Source organism: Theropithecus gelada, chromosome 11 (assembly GCF_003255815.1).
Source record: "Theropithecus gelada isolate Dixy chromosome 11, Tgel_1.0, whole genome shotgun sequence".
In the NCBI taxonomy this organism is placed as follows: domain Eukaryota; kingdom Metazoa; phylum Chordata; class Mammalia; order Primates; family Cercopithecidae; genus Theropithecus; species Theropithecus gelada.
In genome coordinates this window covers 39,667,730-39,694,456 of record NC_037679.1, presented here as the reverse complement: position 1 = coordinate 39,694,456, position 26,727 = coordinate 39,667,730, and the positions used below count along the sequence as shown (strand labels likewise).

Below are 26,727 nucleotides of genomic sequence, written 5' to 3'. Positions count from 1 at the left end.
CTCCTTACCTGATTCTAAAGTAGTAACAATCACTTCAGCACTTGACTTCCCTTCTACATATGCAGCACTAATGTTCCCAGTAAATGCAGTGATCACTACAGAATACCTTGTGAATATTTCTAAATCTTTAATATCTATGGTTTTATTTTCTTCATTTGACTTGATGAAGGATATATTAAATTCATCATTATCTACCTATAGGAAAACATAAGTAAAAATGAAGGAAGCAGCACTTGAGATCTAAGTCACTAAAACATAATAATACAAAGCTACATGAGCTGTATTTATCTAGCCAAATTTTAATTTATTTATTTTACAATCAGACTGCCCTGGGATGTCTAAAGTGCTATTACAACTGTTTACTAATTATTAAAAAAGAAAAAAGCCCAACCAGACAACCACGATTAACCAACCCATTAAATAAATAAGCAAAAATCATCTTTGCAGTCAATGAAACTCTACTTTTGACTCCAATATTTTGTAGAAGAAAGCATAGAGGTTTTAGTACCTAATCACACTGGGTTCAAATCCCAGACTGGCCACTTATAGCTCCTGTAGTATTTGAGAAACCACATACACAGTCTAGTCTTCCAATCCCTGTAAAATTGGGCTAATAACATCTATTTACAGTGTTTCATTGAGATTTAAAAAGGACAGGTCTAAAGTAGCTGGCACATAGATTTCAATATTTTTTTCACCATTACCCACAAAAGGAAACACTCTTTGTAACATAATTCAGAAGATAAGACTGACAGATATAAAATATATATGTATCTTATGACTGTAATACATTTTTCAGAAATACACCATCTTTCTGAAGTACACTTTGATATCTTCTGCTCTTTTTAATTTTATTACAGCTCATTTAAAAATGCTGATGATGGCTGCAGTTTGAAAAACCCTGATTTAGCACTATGCATAGCACTGGATAATAATTAATCGTGGATGTCATAATTATTAATGTGCATAAATGAGTGTCTTTAGGCATATGAAATGTAGCTATATGATTTGTTCAAACATAGTCTGTCCTTTATGGAGGTTCTGGCCTATTCACTCCAGATATTAAGCATAGTTAAACTTGCTAGCACTAAGTAGAAGGGTTTTTCCCAGACAACCATGAGAAAATTCAAAATCCTATCATACATACTACTCTCAGGTACCTTAATTGAAACACTTAAAACCAGGTTTTATACACAGTGAACACTTTTAAGTCCATTTTCAACTTGACCCTCCCTCATGACTTTGAAATATTTTTTATTTGTTTGTTTGGTTCAATGTATTCTTTTAATGCTCTTTGCTAAGAACATATTTTATTGATAATATGAAACACACTTATTGATTTGCATATGGTATAACCTATATTGTAAATGTTGTCCTGGAAACTCATTTATAGAGATGTTTTCTGAGGTAATATAAATAAAATTAACTCAATTTTTTAAAAAAGATGTTGCTATAAAAGAAAAAAGAAACATAGTAAAAGGATGATATAAATAATACCATTGTTGCATACAGTCAAATAGATCATTCCCACCTTAAGACAGAGCAGTGGACAGAAATGCCCCACTTCTCAAAAATGGAAGAAAAACAAATCAGCACAGGAATCCTATTGATCAGGAATATATGCCACTGGCAGAAAATGTGTATTTAACTAGTCGTTAACATTTAAATATCACATAAACATATGCTTTTTGGAATTTCCCTTAAGACTGGGCTTAATTTCATGCTGAAAAAAATATTATTGAGAGGTGTGGAGATGGGAACTGTTGACCTCTGTAAAGGGGCCTGGGTCCCGCTCATTGGAATCCCACTCAGTTGGCTTCACTTTGACTACTGGTTCATGTCACTTGTCTATTATAGCTATTTGAATTCTGATTTTATAGAGGTGAGGTGACCTCCTCAGGATTACTTAGAAGCAGAGGTAGGATTTGAGTCCAGGTCTTTCAAGAGTCCATAGCATTCTACACTTCCACAAGGTCACTGGGTTTGATCTTACAAATTTAACTATTTATAAATTATTATTCTTCCAATGCCTTCCATTAAAACAATAGATAACAAATATCAAGCCATAAAAATATGACATGGCATGCATATATTATATCTTTAAAAATATTTAACAAAATCTGAAAGGAATTCTCAGTCCTCAAATGTGGCAGTAAAAACGATCATTATTACCTTTCTTTATTAGACCTACTACGCCTTTGTTGTTGTTAACTACTACTTGTCCACTTACCCAGGACTGAAATCACGTCTTTTTGACTCATTTTCCTTCAATCAATTCCAAGTTTGTTTGCTCATATTGTACTTGATAATCTATTATTATAAAAGTCTTTCATCATTTTTGAAGTGTGACTTTATATACATTATCAGCAATTAGACTCTGTTTCTCCTCTTCCTGCCCCACTTCCTATTTTTTCTTCTCTTCCTACCCTGCCTCTACCCTTTCCCATCTGGTGTACCCCTATTCATTCATCAAGTCACAGAATATATTTAACCTGTTGTATGAAGTCTCCTTTATCTTCTATGCCCCCCATAACAGGAACTTTAATTACTTTGTTAGCTTATATTCCCCGCAAAACTTCATACCTCAAACTCTATAATTAGCTGTTTCTATTCCAGTTTGTACCGCTAGGGTGTGAGCTACTTGACAGCAGAGCTTTATGTTTTTCATCCTTGTCTTGATGAACAGAAGCTACTCATAACAATTTGTTCAGTGAAAGAATAAAAGGAACAATGAAAATGACCATAAATGCATTAATTTCCAGCAGAATCATCTAGGATGATATTTACATTTTATAAAGTTTTCTTATAATATATCTTTAAGAATGACAACTTTTGTTTACACTTTTAAAGTTTAGAGCTTTATCTGTGTGGCTAGTATTTTGTAGAAGACAGGCTGCACAATAAGTTCCAAGTGCAACGCTACGTATTCCTCCTTAGTCTGGGAACCAATGATTCTTGAATGTTGATAATTACATATTAATGAAATGAGCTGCAGACATGCTTTATCAGAGTTGTTCACCTCTACATATCCAGCGTCTAGCACAGTTCTGGTACATTGGAAGTGTTTTAAAATGTGTGAGGAAGGAAGGAAGTAAGGGAGAGAGGGAGGGAGGAAGGAAGGAAGGAAGGAAGGAAGGAAGGAAGGAAGGAAGGAAGGAAGGAAGGAAGGAAGGAAGGAAATGCCTCTACTTAATTCCAAGAATCCTAAAGAAACTGTGAATTACTAGGTTCTGTCTGAATCTGTTCTTGCTATTGTTGATCTAAAGGAGTTTCTGTAAGGCTATATCTATGTTGGCAAATTTTATTTTCTATTTAATGGCCTTCCCTTTCTCCTGTCAAGCCATTGTCAATCTGATAGTTTTAGCCAAGTCTTCACTCTGTGAGAAGTTACTCACCGTCTCTGTGCTTCAGATTTCTTTTTTGCAAAATGAAGGTAATAATATGTACATCAAAATATTGCTAGATAACATGCAATAAGATAATGCATAGGAAGAGACGAACATGTAACTTGTATAAAATAAGCAATTAAAATATCTGTTATCTTCCCATTCTACTCTCTTTCCCTTGCTCACTTTGAAACTCAGCAAGAAAGCTACAAGAATGAGATTACAAAATCATTTCTTAATATGTTTTTTTCCTTCCTTTAAGCAGAATTTCCAAGGGAGAACTATTTTCGTTAATAAAGTGCCTTTCATTTGACAGAATAAAGCTTTATCATTTTATAATTTGTTTTTAATGCATATTCCCAGGACGTTCATCATTCATGCTAATTATTTTTGGCTAATTATGTACTAAAATCTTCACAAATATGCTCTACAAAAGGAACAGAAAATAGAGACTGAATTGGAGAACAAATACATCAATAATTCTTCAAGTTTTATTTTAATGATGACAGGTCTTTTGAGATAGAAGTATTATATCTCCTTTTAAGGAATACTACAAAGACATAATAAAATGTTAAAGCTGGACAAGAGACAGAGGTAGAGAGAAAGGAGGAGAAATCACGATGTTATCCAATTTAATGCATAAGATGCTATTAGAAAACTGTGTCCAACGGGCTCAGCAAAACCCAAGCAGGGTGCAAAGGAAATACTTCCAATCTTTATTCTGGCTAATAGTTCTGCATTATCGACATCATTGAGCATCCTATCTTACATACAGGGTTTGACTTTCATGCCTGGATTTCCGTCTAAATGACTGTCTACTCCCATTCCGTCTCTTCAGTGGCCTCTTATTTAAGTATTGATATTCCCCAGGATGCTATCTTTGGGTTGTCATCTTTGCACATTCCATAGTGAATCTCATTCACTCCTATAATTTTGACTATCTTCTAAATACTAACATTTCCCAAATCTGCAAATCCAGAATTTCTCTCCTGAGCTCCAGATCCATATTTAATACTGCCAATGTGTGTATTGACCTGGAGGACTACCACATATTTCAAACTCAGTGTGTCTAATACTGAACTCATTCTTTTCCTCTACAGATCTGTTCCTCCTCATAATCTTATGTCATATAACTTACAATCATCCTTAATTATCCTACTCACTCACCATCATGAGTTAGTTGATTTTTCACCAAATTCTATAGATTTAGATTATTTTTCATTCTGTTTTCTTGTTACATTTCCTCCGTTCTCTTTCCTTGCCCTTTTTTTTTTTTTTTTATAAACTATTTATTAACAGACAAGGCCTACAGACTTATTTCTTCTTGGACACACCCACGGTGCGGCCACGGCGGCCAGTGGTCTTGGTATGCTGGCCTCGGACACGAAGGCCCCAGAAGTGGCGCAGCCCTCTATGGGCCTGAATCTTCTTCAGTCGCTCCAGGTCTTCACGGAGCTTGTTGTCCAGACCATTGGCTAGGACCTGGCTATATTTTCCATCCTTTACATCCTTCTGTCTGTTCAAGAACCAGTCTGGGATCTTGTACTGGCGTGGATTCTGCATAATGGTGATCACACGTTCCACCTCATCCTCAGTGAGTTCTCCCGCCCTCTTGGTGAGGTCAATGTCTGCTTTCCTCAACACCACATGAGCATATCTTCGGCCCACACCCTTAATGGCAGTGATGGCAAAGGCTAGTTTCCGCCGCCCATCGATGTTGGTGTTGAGTACTCGCAAAATATGTTGGGAATTTTCAGGGATCACTAGAGACATGGTGGCAGCACAAGCGGCCGCGTGTAGGCCTCCTATGGAAGCTCCTTGCCCTTTTATAGTTTCCTGTCTCCTTGCCTGATTTTGCACCCCCATACTGCTCTAAATCTGTCCTCTACACTGCAACCATACCTATCCTACACAGTAGAAATCTGTATCACCAACTGGCACCCCACTGCCCTTAACATAAAACCCTAACTCTGTAACTTGTTATATAGTCGGCCTCCAGATCTAGCCTCATCTCTTAGAACTTTTTTTTTTTAATGCTATGACCTGGGATTGCCAAAAGACTTGATTTTTCTTGAATGAGGCTTACTTTTTTATACCCCTATTCCCGTTTACCTTTTATGTTCTGCTTCACTTATTTTTCAAGACTTAGTTCTGATGTTATTTTATCTAGAAGATATTTCTCCTAATGCCTTCTTTCTTCTCATTTTGTATTATGAATCACTTTCTACTGTATGTAAACCAGATCTTTGTATTACTACCAATTCAACCACTTGTATGTGTGTATATACACATATGATATATATATTCTATATGCTGATAATAAATATAATAATAGTGTTACTAATATTTTATATTTATTGAGCATTTATCATGTGTCAGGTAACGTTCCAAGTTCTTTATGCATGTTAACTGATTCAGTCCTCATACCCTGTTTACTATTATTAATCTTTACTTTACAGATATAGACATTGAAACACAAACAGTAAAGTAATTTTCCTAGTGTCTAACAGAGCCAAAATTCAAATTCAAAAAGTCTGGTTCCAAATCTTCTATTATTAACAATTTTATACTGACTTTTACAGAAGGTAAGACATGCCTTACCGATTTGACATCAATCAGATAATATGTTGGTCCAGTAATGACAGCAGGTTCCCTCCAGCTTATGCTGATGCTGAAAGGTGATGTTGCTACTACATGAACATTTTCAGGAGGACCATCTGGAGCTATGACAATAGAAAATCAATTATCTCGCTACATTAGAATTAGCACTTGCTACAGTATAATAATAGAAAAGACCATGAAAAATGGATAGTCATAATGAATTAATTTTACATTAATTTATACTTCACAGAGTGCTAAAGGCATTACCAAATAAAAAGATCCAATTATTTAAAATTAGCTACTCTACGTGAACAACTTCCACATGAAAACTTAATTAATTAAAATCATAAGTACATTATTTTGAAACTTGAAATAATACTTTGAAAGGAAAGCATTACTATTGCTAAAGTAAACCTTTTTAAACAAATAAATATTTTTCTTTTAAAACAGTTAACCTAGCAATGCTGTTTTAAGAAAACCCTTGCAGAAATGTAGTATTTGACTACAGAGAGATAGAGAAGCAGAGTTGAAAATTAAAACTGGTATAATGAAAGTATACATATATTGTTTTACAAATGTAAATTGAGTTGATTTTATTGTTTTCGCTGAGGGTGGAGAATACGAAAGCGTTATTCAATTGTTCTGATCTATTATTAGAAATGCAATCTTCAAATATTTCTTGAATTCCTCATGATTCCAATTAAATTCTCTAATTTGTTCTACTTTCTTAATTTGTCCTACTTTGTTATTTTTTCAGTAATGCAAAACAAGAGACAATATCTTAAAAATGTTTCTGTTTAAAATCCTTATGTGTACAATTTCAATCTGTGAAGCCACTAGGAATTAGGAGAGATAATAGTATGCAGGGAAAGATTTAGCCACAGTTAATTTCACACAGACATTAACCTAAGAACACGGCTGCACACACCTCTGTTCTTCCGGGGCCCCTAGTCAGTTCTAATGATATTAAATATTGGGAGATAAGTATTTCCCAGTATTTTCAATTTTTAAATACATATGGGCAAACATTATTGAGAAAGTACTATCCCACAGATACTTAGAAGATATAATCTGGAAGATAAAATATTCCTTTCCTCAAATAATTCATAATCTAGCAAGAATACAAGTTGTATGATCTTGGTCAAACACCAAAATGTTTGAACCTCAGTTTCCCCATCATATGAATATTTTATAGTGCTTTAAAAGGAATTATGAAAACAAAGTATGTAAAAGTGACTAGTTCAGTATTTGCCACATTGTTGTCAATTATCAAGATATCATAAAAGATAAAGATAAGGGATAAATAGAAATAAATAACTATAAATATAATCTACAATGAGAGAGCAAAGTGATGATACAGATGAGGCAGGGTTGCAAGGTAAAGACGCACTGTGAAGGTGGGAATTGCACTAGGCCTTGATAGATGCGAAGGATACAGCAGGGTTAGGGGCACTTCTATGATAAGGGGAGGATCATAGAAAAGTCACAAAGACATAAACAACAGGATCCACAGACAGATGGAGTTGTATTGATGTAGAATTGCTTATCTTGGTAATGTTATTATTTACAAGTACAAAAATATTATTCTAGGAAGGAGTCAATAAACTTCACCAGATTTCCAAAAGGATTCATGGTACAAAAAAAGATTCAGAATCCCTAAATCCAAGAAACAGAACTATTACAGAGAGACTAGCATCTATGAAGGAATAAAAATGAACAAGCCCAAGCAGTAATTTAGGAATTAAGCTAGAGAGTACTTCATTGTTATATAAAAGAATTTGGAGTTTATTCTTTAAATAGTGGGATTCCACTGAGGTTTCTGAGAAAGGAATTATTTTCCATTGATTTAGGAAGACAACTCAGGTAGCGATGAAAAAGTTATCTGAAGCACACTGAGTGTAGATAAGCTCTTTCCAAAAAGCCAAGTAAGACATGAGATCCCAAATAGGAATAGTGACAGAAGGGATAGATAGGAGGAGATGAAACCTAGAGTCACTATAGAAAGATTAATAAAAAGAACTCAGGGAATAATTTGATGTGGGCGCAAATTGAGATAGAGAAAGTAGTAGAAGCTAATTCATGCATTAATATTGGTGAATTTTGACAGTTTACACCATCTCATTCAGGAACATACACTGATTTTGGTGGGGTAAGACTATGGTAGGAGATGATAAATTTGGATTTGTATTTGTTGAGTTTGAGAACCTCCAGAAGTCTGAGCTGCCTACCTGGCAAATGGAAAGATGAGCTTGGAATGAGGCAAATAGGATCAGAATGGAGAAAGTTTTTGTCCTTGTTTTTAAATTGCAGATAAAAGTTGGGATGGTATAAATATGGGTAGTGTATCTCGTTCAAGTGAATCACACGTTCTGAAGAGAGTCAAAAGGTTTATTTAAATACCAGATAGGTATAAGATGTTACTATCATTTGAACGTGTCCCCTCCAAAATTTAGATGTTGAAATGCAACGGCCAATGGGATGGTATGAAGAGGTGGGGCCTATAAGAGGTGAGTACATCATGAGAATGCCTCCCATGGTGAATGGGATTAAGGTCCTTATAAGAGAGGCTTCATGAAGCATTTGGATAGCTTGCCCTTCTGCTTTCCACTGTGTGAGGACATGCGTTCCTCCCCTCCAGAGGGTGTAACCCTCACCAGATAAGCAAATCTGTCTGCACCTTCATCTTGGACCTCCCAGCTTCCAGAACTATGAGAAAACAAATGTCTGTTCTTACAAATTACCAAGTCTCTGATACTTTGTTATAGCAACACAAAACAGACTAAGAGATTAATAGTGGTGACAATCTTTAAACTATGAATAAGTAATTGATATTTAGAATATATTTCTTAGGCATATAACATTACGTCTATGGAATTTAGGTGCACAACTCAATCCAAAAATATTTTAATAATAGCATTGACATATTTTAATAATAGTGCTTGACTGTAACCATACAGGAATCTAGAAAATACATTTTAGGAAGTTTCAGTGAACAAATACCTTTGGAGTGACAAAGATACTCTTCCTATTTGTACTTCTGAAAACTGTGCAATAATCTGAACATTGACACCCCTTACTCAAAGATCCAGTTTCATATTGCCAAGAAAACATCCAGGGGAGAGGGTGAAGAAAGGATGCTCCAGGATTCAGGGATTTGATGAGCTAAGAGGTGCTAATGATGAAGACAGAATTGGGTACACAGTTTCTCCAACAACTAAGGTATCAAGGAATCATGCACATACCCTGCATAAACAGACATTTTCATTCTTTTTACTGCTAGCTTATGATCCTAGGAAAACCGCCTCAAATTGTAGCCTAATTCATTTAGGTAATTATACATAACAGATGAGAGCTATAAGAGGTCTCCCACCATCAGCATAATTAATTGCTTTGAAAAATATAAATATAAGATGCTTTGTGGGTTTCAATGGCCTCTCTTCTGCCTCTGACTCTATAAAAGAGGATGGGATATGAGCTATGAATAAATGTATTAAGGCTCCTTTATTATTAATGTTTTTTGCAAAATTTGACTTCCAGCTCTGTAAGAACCAGTGTGGAGAGAAACGATTTTCTGACCGGCCACACATTTCAAGTGGCATAAAACAGGAAAATATTTTAGAGTCCCCTTGTCTTTATTATAACCAAATGTTTAGTTGGCTTTGAGAATAAACTTATGCATTCATTGAATGAATAAATATTTATTAAGCAATTAATATGTGCTAGGCACTAGGAGGACAAAAATCCCATACAGGTGATCAAGGTAGCTTTTGATCCATCCATAAAGCTTCTACTGTTTAGCCTTTTTCATTTAGTAACAGTTTACTGAACACCTATGATATGCCAGGCACTTTGGAAGTGCTGGGAATAGAGAAGAGAACCAAAGAGACAAAGATCATGGAACTTCTATTTTAATGCAATTGAGAGACAAATAGTATATATTAGAAAAATATAAATAAATGAATATATAATACACAAGTAAATTATATACCATGTTAGGAAGTCTTATGTACCACGATGAAAAATGAGACAAGGTCATGGGAATGAGGATGCTTAAGGGTGTTACTATTTTAAATATAGTGGTCAGCACATGCCTCACTAAACAGATAACATTTAAACAAATATTTGAAGGAGGTGAGAGAATACTGTTTGGAGGAAGGGTGTCCAGGAGGAGAATGGCCCGTGCGAAGACCCTGAGGCAGGATTTTGGCTGGTATGTCCGAAGAATAACAAGGACCACAGTGAAGCTGAAGCCCAGTGAGTTGGAATGAGAATCTGAGAGGAAATGGGGGCCAGACAATGTAAGGCCACTAAGACCAGCGTTAATGTCTTCCTTTGTAAGTATGGCTATTATGAACAAAAAGACAAACACCATGAAGTAGAAGGGGCTGTGATAGATTGTGATCCTTGGTATCTAACTCATACCAGAAACATGGGCTAAAATTAATTACATCAAAAAGGAAAGGTCATCTCCAAAATCTATTTGATTCATGTACCTCTGTAACATATACTACTCGATGCTGTTGGAGCTCTACTTTTCAACCTAACTCATTCTAGCAAGCAAGTAGAGTGGTACATTATTGTTGCCCAGACATCATGAAAAATTTATGGAGAATTTTCTGCGGCTAAGAAAGTTGTGAGATTTTTCTGCGGTAGCTTGTATCTGGAAAAAATTCTGTATCTCTGCTCTATAATGGCTTCCTCGGGTCTCAACTGAGGACAAAGTACAAAACCATTTCCCAAGGAAACTTTGGCTTGTGAGTATGTCTGTATGCCAGCTCAGAAGGCAATATAACGCTTTACTTTCAACTTCTCTTCTTTCACAATAAAACGTCAACGCTGCAATCATTCCTTTAATACTAGCAATCAAAGCCCTCATCAGGGAGTGTGTGACCCCAAGCAGAGCTAAGAGAAAAGTGACATCAAAGATCATTCATGACAACACATATACACCTATACTACTAAATATTTTAAGTTCCTTGCACTGATCAATGATTATAAAAAAGCAAGGTATTTAGCCCCTTGCTGAGCTATGCTTTAAAGTCATTTCTTGAACTTTTCCCAAAATCGTTTTCCCTCCTTTCTTCCTTTTTTAAAAGAAACAATCACTCTAAACAATGTTTGCATTTTCAATAAAGTTCTCGATAAAAGTGCCTGTCTTGTTACACAAGTTTCCTGTGTTGAATCCTTTGTCAAAAATTTCTTTCAGCATGTATTTTGTCAACTTGTATTCTTGAAGGATTAGAGCTCCTAAATCCAAACTAAAAAATAAAAGTAAACTTATATAACTGAATATATATATATATATATATATATATATATATAATATATAACAAGATATGTTTCACCTGTCTGGACCAATGAAAGATAATTGTTTGATTAATTCACAGGTAATTTAAGAGAAATATTTATGCCCGTCTATTATAAAATAGCATCTAATTATTTTAGTATTGTACAATATTATAATATACTTATATACATATACAAATTATTTTAGGTATTTTTCTTATGAAATTTAACAAAATTCTCAAAACATATAATAAAATACATCCAGCATTTTCTCTGTTATGACAGCATATAGTAAACTACTACTAGTGTCACATAAGGGTGGCTACAAAATTACATTTATGAATGTCAACTACAAAAATAAAGGGAGCTTATGGTGGCAAAGGTATGAGGAGTTGAAAATATGCCAGTTTAAAAGCTTAGTAACTTATAAGCATCTTTGGGAGATTTTGTTTGTCTCCCCATATACTGTCACATTCTGATTTAGGATTGTTTGTGAAATGAATCTAGTCAGTAATGGGCCAAGATATCACTCTACCCTTTCTGTTATAAATCACAGCAATTTACTCAGTAGGAATGATCTATCCTTATTCTCTCATTCCCCATAATCCAATCACTTCCTCTCATAAGCACTTTCCCCCTGGTTTTCACCATAATGCATTTTCTGTAACTAACAACCATCATTTCCTGATTATCATGCTTCTATCCTTGCACAGGAATGTGGGTCTTACGTGGGTCAGGGTCATCTTTCCCATCCATCTGTGTCTTGATGCTAAGTGTGTTAGCTGAAAGGTGAGTCTGGATAGACCATCATTTTGCCTAGTCCATATGAAAGTTTGAATGCCCCCATCCATGCCACTTTGATTAAGAACCTACAAGTTTTAGTGTGCCTAATACTATAATTTTAGAATAAGCACATTCAAAGACTTATTTGTAACTTTGCAATCTGCAGATCCCTGTAAGTGTAACTTAATAGTGGAAAATATTCTAGAAAATACTCTGTGGTTTTTAATGTACTTCGTTATGATGACTTTTCTAAAAGAATAAACATAAATGAAAAAATGGTTTGACAGCAACTCACAAAACAGGAAACTTCAGCTCTACATAGCTGCAATTTAAATTGTCTGCACAACTGTTTGAATTTAAGTTCAGTATAAAAAGTTTACTAAAAGGGCCTACCATCCAGGGTGTTTTAGTTTCAGGATTTGGTACACTAGGCCACCAGATTTCTAGTGACTGTCATCACTAAATGAAGGGCTCTGTTGTTTCTCAGCTACACAAATATTAACAACTTCAAGGACTACTAGTCGACTTTGACTCAGCACATCTGGACAAATTAACACTGAGTGTTAGATGTCTCTCAGGATTAGAAGAAATCCAACAGGCTGGTGGATTCCTGTGTCTTAAGCAATTCAGGGCATCGAGCGCCCTGAAGTAGCTCTGCAATTGGATTCATTATATTTCCACACAGCAAGAGTATCTCAGGACATATTCCTGTCCACTGGTTAAAACACTTTGATAACTGGCTATGCTTTTGTAGTTTGGATGTTTTCCTAGAGCCCAGGGATTTCGCTGACCAAAATGCAACACCACTGTTGGTGTAGGAAATATTTCCTGTCATTTTATAAGATGTTAATTGTGTTTTCTAATTAGATTTCCTAACAGCAAGGTGGTGCTGCAGAGGGTATAGTATAATGGTGTTACAAATACAGCAAGCCCAAGAATTTGTCAGATTAGATTCATGAGTACTAAGAATGATTCATGGATGTTCATAGTATTAGACCTCACTGTATGATATTTTATTTGATGCTTAAATGAGTTATTTTCTGACTAATTTCAGACTGGCTTAAGTTGGAAAAAAATACAAAATACAAAAAAAACCCTCTCAGTTTCAATACTGGCCATGCCAGGTAAGAATGAAAATACTATAATAACTACTATTACTTTAGAATCAGATAATATATATTTTCTGAGAATAGCATCATGTTTATAAAACAACTTTTTACAACAGTGGTCCTCAAAATGTGTCTCCAGGCGAGCAGCATCAACATCACTGGGGAAGCCATAGAAAAGCAGTTTCTGAGGCACTACCCCAGACTTACTGAATCAGAAACCGTGAGTGTGGGGCTCAGTCCTCCAGGTGGTTGTAATGATTGCAGTTCAAGTTTAAGAACCACTGCTCTATAATGTCAACATGCCATTTGAAGAAATAGTGACACTGCTCTTCAGATTAGATGACCAATGATTGCAACTCTTAGAAATAGGGGTGGAAAAAGGGAATTGAATTATTCCTTCTGTGAAGACTAGGGAAGCAGATATAAAGGAAGTTTGGGGGCTGGTAATCAACATGGAAACATGTATCGAGCCATCAAATTCTCCACAGACTGGTCTCCTCCTACCTTTCATTCTATTTTAATTCTGGATAAACTATGAAGAGGGTTCTCCCTACTCACTTCCTCCCATCTCAAAGTTTCTAGAATAATAACAGGTCAGCATGTTCCATTAGAGCATAAAATATCACCGCTTTCATGCTACCATGAAGCTCTGCATTGGAACAACCTGGAATAATTCAGGTAAGGCCATCGCCATAATGGAGTCTTAGGACCAGGATAAATGTTGCTATTTTCTTCTCATATTCATTTGTATGCAGGCATAATTGGGGTAAAAAAATATCTAGGATATCATTAAAGAAAAATAAAAACCAAGGGTTTCAGAAACCTCAAAAGTATAATTTTGAGGTGTGTGTCAAAATTCTCACTCAATTTGTCTTGGGAGATGATTGGGCAGTTGGATAGCTTCTCTATGTGATATTAGCTAGTACCTCTCCATCTCTTGGTACTTGTCTAAAACCCTGAGGCTTTGCTCAAGTCCTAGTCAAGATCTAAGAGTGCAGACTCTGTGCTAGAAATAAAGACTTATGAATGAATTAATGTTTTAAATACTTAGAATAGTACCAGCACATAGCGAACACCCAATAAGGTAAGTCATTGCTAATATTCTTCACTGTGCAGCCTAGGGCTTTCATTTTATTTACTAGGCATGAACAAAAAGTGACCAAGACTCCATACATAGTAATCCTAGGATTTTTCTATAATTTGGAATTTTCATAGTTAAATCAGAATTTTCTCTACTTTCTTAGTAAATGCAGAAGAAATGGGAGCTGAAATTTTGCTGACCTAGGGCCTAATGCTGAGCTAGAACTTAGAATTGAGGTTAAAGACCAAAATTCACAAGGCATTACACTTACTTTACGCTTCTTGCTGAATGAACAGAAAGAAGATTCTCGGAAGCATAAAAGTTAATTCGATTCAACATGAAATTTAGTTTGAGATCCCAGAGAAAATAGGAGAATTCATTTGAAGTTTAAAAAGATAAAAATACAGCTAAGTTATAAATGGGGAGAAAATTTCTTCCCCTTTTTCCTTTATGAAAAGCAGACTTTCTAAAATATTGATGATTTAAAAAAAAAAAAAAACAGTGATAATCCTTACACTTTTCTCTGTTTGATTTTTAGTGATTTTGCTACAACTTTCCACTTGCTTATGTAAATAGGATTTCAAGACAAGTATTTTTATTTTAATTCTAGAATATTTGCATCATAACCTAGCATAAGGTCTTTTGACATCAGATATATAGTTGAATGCTTTATTACTTTAATATTATATGCTTTCTATGATTTCCTTTAAATTATGATTTCACCCATATATCTCTTCTTTGTAATCACACTTAGCACTCCAAATTTAAACATCGTTCTTCCTCTTTGTTCTTTCATGGACCATCAACCTATTATAATTCTGTCTCACTATACATATTTATTACCAGCTCATTATCTCAGTTAATCATTTAGATATTTTTAATGCTTCTCCAATCTATTCTGAATTGGGCATTTATTATTTTCCTTCACTGTTTGAAATATTCCTAAATGCAATAATTATTTCTTTCCTATATGCAATAATTCATATTTTTATATGTAATAGGAATATTTCATATATGCAATTATTTATATTTCTTATGTTAATTAATGAAAAGAAAAGTCACAAAATGATCAACAATATAAAATAGACTGGTTTTGTGAAATAAAAGAAGCTGAATATATCAAACATGAAAAGCAACTGGCCAGGAGAATTTTGATTTTGGCAGTAACAATGCAAGTATTTGAAAGACAAGATTTAGACCAAAAAAACTGAAAAAAATCAGTATGAACTATTTTAAAATACGGAGAATTTTGACACTGTAATACTTTAACAATAAAGTCAAATGCCTTTCTTCCATATTCATAAAAAGTCTTAGATTAAAAGTAGGCACAGGGGACAGAAAGGTACATAAGACATGCTCAGCTGGCTATTTCTGCTTTTAAGGAACTCAAAGTCCCACAAAAGAAAGAGAGAGAAATAACTATGATGCAATATGCTCACTTGTTGAGAAACAAGTTTTGGGAGGTGGGACTGGAAATAAGGATTTCTGAAAGGCTTCTCAAAAGAGATACTTAAAAACATAGCAAAAAGATAGCTGGTCACCAGAAGAGGAGGAAAGAAAGGACAATAAGAAAGAACAGCAAAGATTCTGGACCATAAAGGAGAAAGAATAGTGCCTGTATGAGAAATATAAACCAAATCATAAGTGACCTTGTAGAGCTTACTAGTGGGCATAGTTTTAACATGCAGGCAAATAGAAAATGATCAAAGATTTTCAGCAGAGGAACGTCATGGTCAGGCAGGTGTATTGAAATGCTGAGTTCAGATGAATGGTAGAAAATGAGAGCAGAAATACTAGTTAATCTCTTTTGTAATCATCTAAGAGATAAATGTAAAAGTCTGGATTTAGAGACACTTGAAAAGAAAAATAAACAAATACAAGAGATATTTAGAAGGTAAATACAGTAGGACTCAGGTTTTGCCTTGTGGGGGATGAGAGTAGGTAAAAAGAACTAAAAATGATTTCTAGGTAACTAGTTTGAAGAACTAGATGAATAATGGTGTGGTAAACTGAGACACGGAACACATAGAAAGGAAAAGACTTGCAAGAGAAGGTGGCAATATGGAATTTGAGATGTCTGTGGGAATCTAAGTGGTTATACCAATAACTTCAATATTCAGGCCTAGAGGACAGAGAAGTTGTCTTGAATTACCCATTAGGGAGTCCTGCGCACCTAATTTAGAAGACTTTCAACAGCATCTAACTAATTTTGCAGAAGTGCAACCATCATGTCTAGAATAAATGATATTTATTTTCTCTAGTGGTAGCAAGATGGAGCCCATTTTAATACTGCACTGCCACCAAATGAACTTCTAAATGTCTTGAATTATAGATTCCTATTTATTTATGGCTAAAATCACTTCTTGACATGATATAATTACTTCTTTATAAAAAGGATAATTTCTATCTCTGTTACTATAACATTTATCACATAAGTGCATTACACAGTTTAGAAGAAACTAAGGAAAACAACCAAACATACAGTAACACATTATTTCTAATTTTAAATAATGTTAAATTGTACTTTGCCCTCTATTTAGTTTTTCTTCTTTTTAGATCATAAAGTTGCATTCCTTAGAAACTTCTTTGATGAGGCATGTTTTGTTGAATTTTTTTTTAACCTAACAGATGTTTGGGTAGTTAAAATTCCTCATGAGTATGGTATCCTGTGGTTTTCACAACCTAAGTGTTACCCCAGGAATTTTCCTTTCTTGCTGTCTTCCAGTCTTGGTGGTCTATAGGAGATGCACATTACGAGACTCCCATTTCGTTCCGTACTAATTTCACACCCACACTCCTTTAAAGTTGTACATTTCCTCAGCATTAAGTATCTATTGTGCACCACAGAGACATTTAACAGCTTTTGACTTTACATCACCACCACATATATACACACCACTCAAATTGCTTTTGACTTTAAGGATAATCAGAAAAGTAGATGAGTAAAATAATTTTCAAGACTATAATGTTTCAAGTTAAATATTTCTGCCATTTTTTAAAAATTTCATGCTTATATTTGTATCTATACACTCTGAGCATGCAGTAGAATTATGGCTATTATACGGATTAGTTGAGGACAAAAGCAATTTGGCTTCAATGATCTAGGTAAGAGCATGTGAGAGAAAGAACGGTTAGCTTGAGTTGGTTGAACGTTGTTTCCCTTATTTATTCTGTTTTACAGGTGTACATTCAGATTCACAGGGTAATCCAATTTAAATCTCAGCTTGCATTCTGACTTTTCGCCCTGATCTTCCATTCTGATGCTCTTCGTTATGGGCTCAGATAGTTAATGATAACATGTTTTCTGATTATATAATCCATTGTAGAAACTTTTATAATATTTATTATTAAAACTAGGTGGTCTTTTATTTGAGTTACTCAAATTTTAAACAATTTGATTTCAAACTACCCATTAATCAATAACTCTTTATCGAGAAGATCCAGGTTTTGACAAGATGTTATATTAGTAAGTGCTTGAGTACGATTTTATGTCATTAGGATAAAATGCAGTTCTCTGAGATAGTTATTTTGTGCTATTTTATATTGTTGTTTAGTCTTTTCTCTAATTCAGAGAAAGAGTTATTGTTTTATCTTATATCATTAAACAACATACCGCATTTTTATTTTATTTTTGAGACGGTGTCTGGCTTTGTCACCCTGGCTAGTGTGCAGTGGCACAATCTTGGCTCGTTGCAAGCTCCACCTCCCGGGTTCAAGCGATTCTCCAGCCTCAGCCTCCCAAGTAGCTGGGATTATAGGTGCGCACCACCATGTCCAGTTAATTTTTTTTTTTTGTATTTTTAGAGGAGACAGGGTTTCACCATGTTGGAAAGGCTGGTTTCAAATTCCTGACCTCAAACGATCTGCCCACATCGCCTCCCAAAGTGCTGGAATCACAGGCATGAGCCACCACATGACCCATGCCACATTTTTGAGTCAATTATACATAATACAAAACTTATTGTTTTCTTCATCCAAATTATTTTTTGAGTTTGCAAAATGGCCATTATATTTTCATCTTTGTCATGCAGAAGCAACATCTATGAATGCCTTATTTTTAATATTAAAAGGATTATTGCTCTTCAAGACTTTTGTTGCTTAACTGTTCTAATTTCTTTTATTCTTACGTTATTTCACCATATATATGATGTGGCAATAAAATATGCAGTGTATTTTTGTCTTTTGTATGAAATAAAATCTCAAATTATCTCTTCCTGACTTAATATAATAAATAGAACTTTTATTTTGATGTATGCTTATGAAATTCGGAAATTCAAATGTACAATATTTTTCATTAGAAAAATGTCTTCTATTCCATTGGAAGCAAACATTTCCTCCATTCTTGAAACTAAAAGAAGAGTAACCAACTCATTGTCAAAACTTAAACAATTATTCTCACCCACATGTGACTACTTAGTTGAAAAGCTGTGAGTTTTGAGAATACAATCATATGTTTGTTATCACAAAATTGAAAAATATAAATCTTTTCATCTTTCTCTCCTAATCACAGTGGTAGAAAGTCCATTTTGTGTGTGTCCCCTGGAAATAAAATATGGCCATAGAACTTAAAAGGTGGTAAGAAGTGGAGGAAATGGGGTGGAAATAATGATATCCAAGTGGAAAGACTTGAGAATGTAGGATTATTTAGAAATCCAACTTTTCAGTTTCATTTACCAACTTCTGAACTGATCATGTTATATGTTGGTTTATGCTAATTAAACATCTTGTATAATAGTGTCAAGTGTGCTTGCAAGGGACTGTGCATTTAAAAAGTTCACTTCCTGGCTCAGTGTGGTAATTAGAAGCAGGTACTCCTCAGTGAGATACTCAGAATGGGAACCCTAGTGGCAGCAGGCACAAAGGCACAGGCATATTTTAATCAAAGGTTACAAATCAGCTGTCCACAAGTCAGATCTAGGCTACTGATGTGTTTGGTTCCAATCTCTGGGCATTTACTCATTTCTGTTTTCTAGTTATATTAGAATAGTTATTTCTTGACAAAATCATCAGGTTCAAAATAACCATACCTACTGACTAACCCCAAAGTAAACTGAATTTTTTCCATATTTTTGCTATCTTTGTGATAGCATCATCATCCTTGTCATCACCTGCACTGGAAAACAATCTTTTTTTGTCCTACCCACTGGAACTTATTCAATCAAATTTCTCTCATTCAGGGAATATTTATAGAGTATTTCCTGGTACTGGGAACTATTCTAGACAACAAGAAAATATGGGTGGGATGGTGGCTCATGCTTGTAATCTCAGCACTTTGGGAGGCCAGGGCAGGAGGATCACTTGAGCCCAAGAGTTCAAGACCAGCTTGGGCAACATAGTGAGACCTCATCTATATCAAAAAAATTTAAAAAAATTTAGCCAGTCACAGTGGCATGTGCCTGTAGTCTCAGCTACTTGGAAGGCTGAAGTGGGAGGATTACTTGAGTCCAGGAGGTCAAAGCTGCGGTAAGCTGTGATCATGCCCCTGCACTCCAACCTGTGTGAAAGAATGAGATCTTATCACAAAAAAAAAGCAATAGTAATGATCAAGGCAGACCTTAAACAGAAGCAAATAAAAATGATCATGTAATTATAAATATTCATTAAAATAACATGATATTATATAAGATTACTGCATGACTATTTTAACTATTTTTAGATTGAGTGGTCAGGGAAATTCATTCTGAGCAGAGATCATTTAAGTAGAGATCTATGTTATAAGAAGCTGCTCATGTGAAGAAGGAGGTGGAAGAACATTTTGGTCAAAAGAAACAGGGAACGCAAAGGTGCAAATTCTAAGAATTTATTTTGTGTAAGCAAAAAAAAAAAAAAAAAAAAAAAGTCTAGTATGAGTGGAAGACAATGGTAAGGGGGAACATGGCTATAAATAATGTTAAAGTTTAAGGTAAGAGCCAAGTCATATAGGGCTTGTTAACCATGATAAGAAATGCAAAATTTATTCTAAGAGCCATGGGAATTCATTGGTTAGTTTTAAGCAAGAAAGTGACATCATCTGCTTTAGGTTGAAAAAGACCAGTCTGGCAGTGTAAGAGGCTAGTTAGGCTAGTGATATGGGAGCAGTAATGAAGAGTTGGACTAATGTAATAGTAATGAAAATGGAGGAATTGGGTTAGATAGTGTGGTTGAAATGAATCATGGGCAAGATTGAGGAGGAAAAGAACAGTGCCTGGATTTTCATTTTCTGCAAACAGATAAATAATGATATGAGAAGGTTTGGTATTTGATCATGATAATTTAGAGAAGTATATTCAACACACAAGCCCAGTGATTAGTTGATCAGGCAGATATACTGATCTGGAGATCTAGGCAGCATTCAGGACTGGATATAGTATTTGAGAATAATCGAGATGTAAGTAGACTTTAAAGCTATAGACCAGAATAAGAGCAGTTAGGGTAAAATCTCCTTGGGGTTGTGTGTTGATAAAGAAGAAAAAAGGGCCAAGTGTAGCTCTCTCATCTCTCCAATGCTTACAGTTAAAAAACAATTATTTGCTGAGAATAATTCAGCAAAGAGGACTAAGAAGGAACTACCAGGAAGGTAGGAGAAAAAACAGAAGGGCAGACCTTACAGAAACCAAGTGTCAAAGTACCAAAAAGAGAAAAGGTTGGACAATTGTGTCAAAGGCTGAGTTGTCAGGATTCTACCTCAAATGTTGAATTATATTAACAGACATTTGTTGAACATTTACTATTACAAACATTATGCCAGATACTCTGGGAAATTATAACAAGAGACACAATTGGTGGCCTAGAAAATAAAGCCCTCTAGATCAAAGTTTATTTCACTATCTATATCTATAAGTGCTAACATGGTATTTGTCACTGAAAATCTATGTCTGTGTGTGTGTAGGTATATTACTATGCTAATAAGTATCAAAAATGTTTAAGAACATGTGATTTGGATTTGAAAGGGATCATCTTTTAAGAGCCTCAGTCAAGATAGGAAGATGATAACATAAGGTCTATATCTGAAGGGTTTATATGGGATGGGTGGCCTGGCAAACCTGAAATTTGCTCTGGAGGGCTGGGGCAGAAATGGCATTTCAGAGAATGCAGCCATTCCCCAGAGCTCTGGCTTGCAGGACTTGATTTGCAACTTACTTATGTTGCATAGAAACCATCACAATTCTATGTAGACAGAGTTCAGGATAAGGAATATAAATTTATTTACTTAATTATGGTTAATTATATTCTCCAAGCAAGCAGGACAGTTAACTATAAACGTAAAACCTACGTTGCAAGAGCAATCTTTACTTATACATTGATGGTTTGTATGGAAAAGCATTTAAAGTCCTGAAAGATGTATAGATGGCAAAATAATTTCGAGTATTTATGTTTCTTCTCTGTATTTTTTTCTTCTTCCTATCTCAAGCTAGGAGTTGATAGCTTGATAATTCTTTGCCTTAGAATTTTGTGCAGTTGAAAAATACAAGCTGAAAAACTACTTGCAGACAGATCAGTCAGGGTTATTGTGGTCACACGTGTTTGTGTGTAAGTTTGAAGTCACTGAAAAGGTCGTAAAGTTGGGCTTAAAAGCAGCAGAGCCTCCAAATATGTAAAAAAGAATGTGGGCCTGGGTCAAGGGCATTAGATGATAATCAGTATGGCTTAATGGTAGAGCATCAGAGAAGCTTCCCACAATGCACTGTTGCAATATGAGATTCTAGGACGTTGGCACAACTTTGGGAGTTTGAGAAAAGCCCTAATAATGACTAACATTGCATTTCTCTTTGGGTTTCAACTAAATTAAAAATAAACATGTTGTTATATATGGTAGTGTCCTCAGTTATTTCTATGTTCAGTGATTTTATACACAATTAGATTAAGTATAAAGCATAATATATAGACAGATACAGAATATAACAGAAATCAATATGTATATGTCAGGACAATACTCACGGCCAGGCAGAGTTTGCGTAGAAATCCAATTTGAAGCATTGCCATAGCCAGCATTGGTGCTGGCAGCCACTTGGAATCTATACCATCTAAATTTCTTTAATCCATATACTGTTTCTTCAGTTAAGTTAGCTTCATAGAGGTATTGAATTTTTTGATATTCAACACATTCTTCGGATTCCCATTCTCTGCATTTTTGAGCACGAAGCTGAGTGGTAATTTTGTAATTTTGAAAGTAGCCAAGGATAGTGTCAGGTCTTATCCATGTCAACGTTGCACTAGTTGACTGTACATCAGAAAAAGCAATATTTGTGGGAACACTGGGAACTAAAAATTAAAGGGAAAAATTAAAAGCAGTTACAATTACCAAACACTTTGTAAACAGAAGAAAGAATAGAATTCTATTATGGAGAAGCTAGTAGAGATCTGTCAAATTACTATAGCATTTAGATTAATTATTCCCACACTTAATAAGAAGAACCTTAGAGTGATGCTTCCAGGACCACTATTTTAAAAGGGTAGAGGGCAAAATAATTGTAATTTATTAATTCTTAATTTTGCTTCCAAATTCAATCATAAGTGGCTTATATAAACAAACTTTGGCTTCAAATAGAACTACTTCACCGTTACAAAGGAAAACTATATGCTCATGTCATCCTAAGGACTTCCCTAGGTATGGTTTGAGTTTGTAATACTCAGTTCCAAGGGAAGATATTTGTGTATTTAAATGTCTAAATAAACACAAACACATCTTATATCTAGTAAATGTTGATTATAAAACAATTTTAAATAAACAATATTACTGACAGTTTTTAATGTATATAATTCATCTATTTTTAATTTTATCTCAGGCATATTTAGAATTAACACATGGTCCTACTTGGAGTCATTTATTTGCTTTCATACTAACTATTGGTTTGCCAAATGCATACCATGTGTCAGGCTCTGAGCCTGGTGTTAGGGATTGAGGATACAATAAAGCTCATGTCCTGTTTTCAAGAGACAGATTATTGGGCAAGTAATATAAGCATGTTACGGTTAGAAATATGAAAGAGCAATCAATTAAGTGGTATTGGAACTCTTCTCAACCATGCCTTTCTTTGTATATCTTCAAGGACCTTTATTAAGAAGATGGAGATAAAGAGAATCTAAATGATGACATGTGAAAATTACATAATTAATGCAAACTGTATGTTAATATTCACATTTTAAAAAAAGAAAATTAATAAACATTTAGAAGGCTCATTGATCTCTAAAGATATATTAATTCAACAGTCAATAAATATCTAAGAGCATCTAATATGTACAGGTAGAATTGTAGGTGCTGAAAATACAAGGAACAAAACAGACAAAACTTCCTGTCCCTGCAAAATTTAAATTCGGGGTGCTATAAACAATAAAAGTATCAATAAGCATTGTACATAGTCACCTTTTGTATCCACAGGGTACTGGCTCCCAGACCTTCCATGGAGAACAAAATCAGAAGATGTTCAAGTTCCTTATATAAAACGGTGTAGTATCTACATATAAACTACACACATCTTCTCATATAATTCAAATAATCTTAGGTCATTTATAACACCTAACACAATGTAAATGCTCTATAAATAGCTGTTGTACTATTTAGAGATTAATGCCAAGAAATAAAAGTCTGGGCACGTTGGGTACAGACACATTTTGGTTTTGTATATTTTCCATCTGTAGTTGATTGAATCCACAGATGCAGAACACACGGATTTGGAGGGCCAACTGTAGTGTTTTGGATGATGATCAGTGTTATGGAGAAAAAGAAGAATAGGAAGAAGGAGAGTTTCAGGGATACTGAAAATTTAAATTAGGCAATCAGAGAAGGGGTTAGAAGATACTAAGTTCCATATGTAGGCAGGGGACCTAGCCATGTGAATATTTCAGAAAGAGAAATTTGAAGCAGAGGAAACTGTATAGTTGCAGGCATGGCTGATATATTTGGAGAGTAACAAGAAGTCCTGAGTGACCGGTGGAAGCTACCAGTATGTGATGCTAGAGGACATTGTCATGGCTTTCATTTGAGCAGAGAAGTGGCAGCCTCTCTCTTTCACAGAATCACTCTAGCTACTGTGTTGAGAACAGACTAAAGGGTAACAAGGCTGGAAACAAGGAGAGTAATTAGCAGGCAACTGCAATGTCAACACAAGAGATCACGGTGGCCTGCTCCATGGTAGTAGCAGCAGAAGCAAAAAGAAACATTCAACTCTTGAATATAATGTGAAGGAGAGCTGGCAAGGTTTGCTGATGTGTGGCATGTGAAATAGCAGAGAAAGAGAGGAATAAAAAATGCCCTAAGGTTTTTGGATTGAGCAAATAAAAAGATGAAGTCACTATTAATCAAGATGTGGGTGACTGCAAGAGGGGTAATCTTTGGGGAGGAAGATAAACAATTTTTTTTGAGTAGGTTAACTTTGAAATTCCTCTCAGATACCCAGAAGGAGATGATATCAAATACTAGATAGATGCTTGATTTATATATAAATATATATATATATATATACACACACACATATATATATATATATATTTTTTTTTTACCAAAACTGGAAGAGAAGGTATAAAGCCGTGGAAGATAGTTAGTAGATTAAAGTCTTATGATAAGATTCAATTACTTTATTTTTAAATATTAATATTTATTATCAAATCTTACTACATTTAATTGAACATTAACCTTAAAAGTAGCAGTAAGATAGACCACTTGGCACACTACTTACCACAAATTCTGTTTTACCTTTATCTATCATGAAGAAAAGCAATTAGAGAAAACACTATCTTTAGGAAAAAAAATGTACATTTATAGAGGAAGAAGTTTTAGAATTGGCTAAAATGTAGAATTTTCATAATTTTTTCAAATCCCTCAGTCACTAAATTTGAACTCAGATCATCTGAACATAAGATACATTTTCAAAATATTATAACATAAATCAGATGCGTTTGATTGACTTGGGTATTCAGAAAATGTTTTTAGAGAAGAGATGGCACGAGAGATGGAATTTCACTGATTGTAAAAGTGGAGATCATAGAAGAGAGGGTGATATGAGCTAAGATGAGTTAAACTGTAGCTTGTAATTCATGTCGGCAATAACAAACAGAAGGACTGCACAATAGCTTGGGGACTTACTGTGTCAGAGGAAACTATAGATAGCTTGTCAGGCAATGGAAAGCTATAAAAAATGTCACAGTATGTCCAGAGGTACATTTTATTAAGTCTAGTCTGGTAATTGCAAAACAGGAAAAGGGAGAAATTCAGAGACTACTTGATTTGTCCAGGAAAGAAGAAATTAGATGATAGCAACAGGACAGAATTCAGTTTTTAAGATATATATTTGGCAACTGAATCCATAAGAACACACAAATAAATGAGAAAATCACAAAATCTCAGAATTTGGAATTGAGAGATCATCTTGGTCATCTTGTCTCTTTGCCTGACCTTTGTGTCTGCAGATATCCCGCAAGATTCCTGGTCCCTGTACAAACAGATTCTTCCACTTACTCAGCCAAACACTGATCTAGGTCCAGATGGAAAGCTATGTTGCTGCTGTAACTAAGAATCTTAATCATTTTACTTTAAAATAGAGAGCTATCCCGTGGACATGACCTTATAACCTGAGCCCTCTAAAAGGAGAATAGTATTTTTGGCCATTTTCAGAAAAGGAAGTCAAAGCTTTAAAGAGATGGATTCAGTGCACAAAAATTTCTCTATTGCTGGCTTTCAAGAAGGAGGGAGCCACATGATAAGGAACACAAAATATTTAGGAGCTGAGAGAAGCCCTTAGCTAAAAGCCCTCCAGGGAAGGGGCTGTCAGTCCTATGACTGCAAGGAACTAAATTCTGCCACAACCACATGAACTTGGGAGAGGATCCTGAGTTACACAAGAAAATGTTGACTGATAACTTGACTTCAGCTTGTGAGAATAAGTAGAGAACCTAGGCACAGCATGCCTGGACTTCTGACCTATAGAACTATGAGCTAATAAATGGGTATGGTTTTAAGCCAGTAAGTTTGTGACAATTTGTTACACAGCAATAGAAGACCAATACAATCATTAAGTGATTACAAAATGAGCGATCACTACTTACCCAGTCTCTGCTTACATATAGAGAGCAAGGGGAAACTCTAAATCTCAAGGGGAGTTTATTTTAAAATTTATTTTCAGATAGCTCTATTAGTTTATATAGCCTGCATTATTTTGAACTGATACTTACTTTCCTATAAATCTTAGCTCTGCACTATAAACCCACCCCATAAAAGATTGAGATTTTGCTTCCATATCCATCTCAATAAAAATATTGAAAAATCGCTGCAAAAGATATATTTGTAGGTTATATATACATAAAATGTCAACGTACATATCAGATCTTGTCTCTAAGAGTCTACACTACTGAATTAAACAAAATGGTGATTCAATAAATATTTTTTGAATGTATGAGCAAATGAATCAAGGGTATAACAGGGGACTTTATTTAGCTTTCCTGATGAAGGATAATTTAATTAGAGACCTGAAGGATAAGAAGAAGCTTCACAGATTAAAAAAAAAAT

The 26,727-nt window shown here is 34.7% G+C and overlaps 1 protein-coding gene and 1 pseudogene across 3 annotated transcripts in view; both read right to left on the bottom strand.

Annotated features, from left to right (window-relative positions):
- Positions 1-26,727, bottom strand: part of PTPRQ (protein tyrosine phosphatase, receptor type Q) — a 251,518-nt gene that overhangs the window by 68,050 nt on the left and 156,741 nt on the right. For both annotated transcript variants that reach the window (XM_025403263.1, XM_025403264.1), the window contains 3 exons: positions 22,164-22,487; positions 5,988-6,109; positions 9-195 (listed from right to left, as the gene is read on the bottom strand). In XM_025403263.1, the coding sequence (XP_025259048.1) occupies positions 9-195; positions 5,988-6,109; positions 22,164-22,487 (633 nt within the window). The remainder of the gene's footprint in view (positions 1-8; positions 196-5,987; positions 6,110-22,163; positions 22,488-26,727) is intronic.
- On the bottom strand, positions 4,651-5,194 carry LOC112635239 (annotated as a pseudogene). Its single transcript, XR_003121881.1, has one exon. The product of XR_003121881.1 is annotated as a 40S ribosomal protein S18 pseudogene (transcript).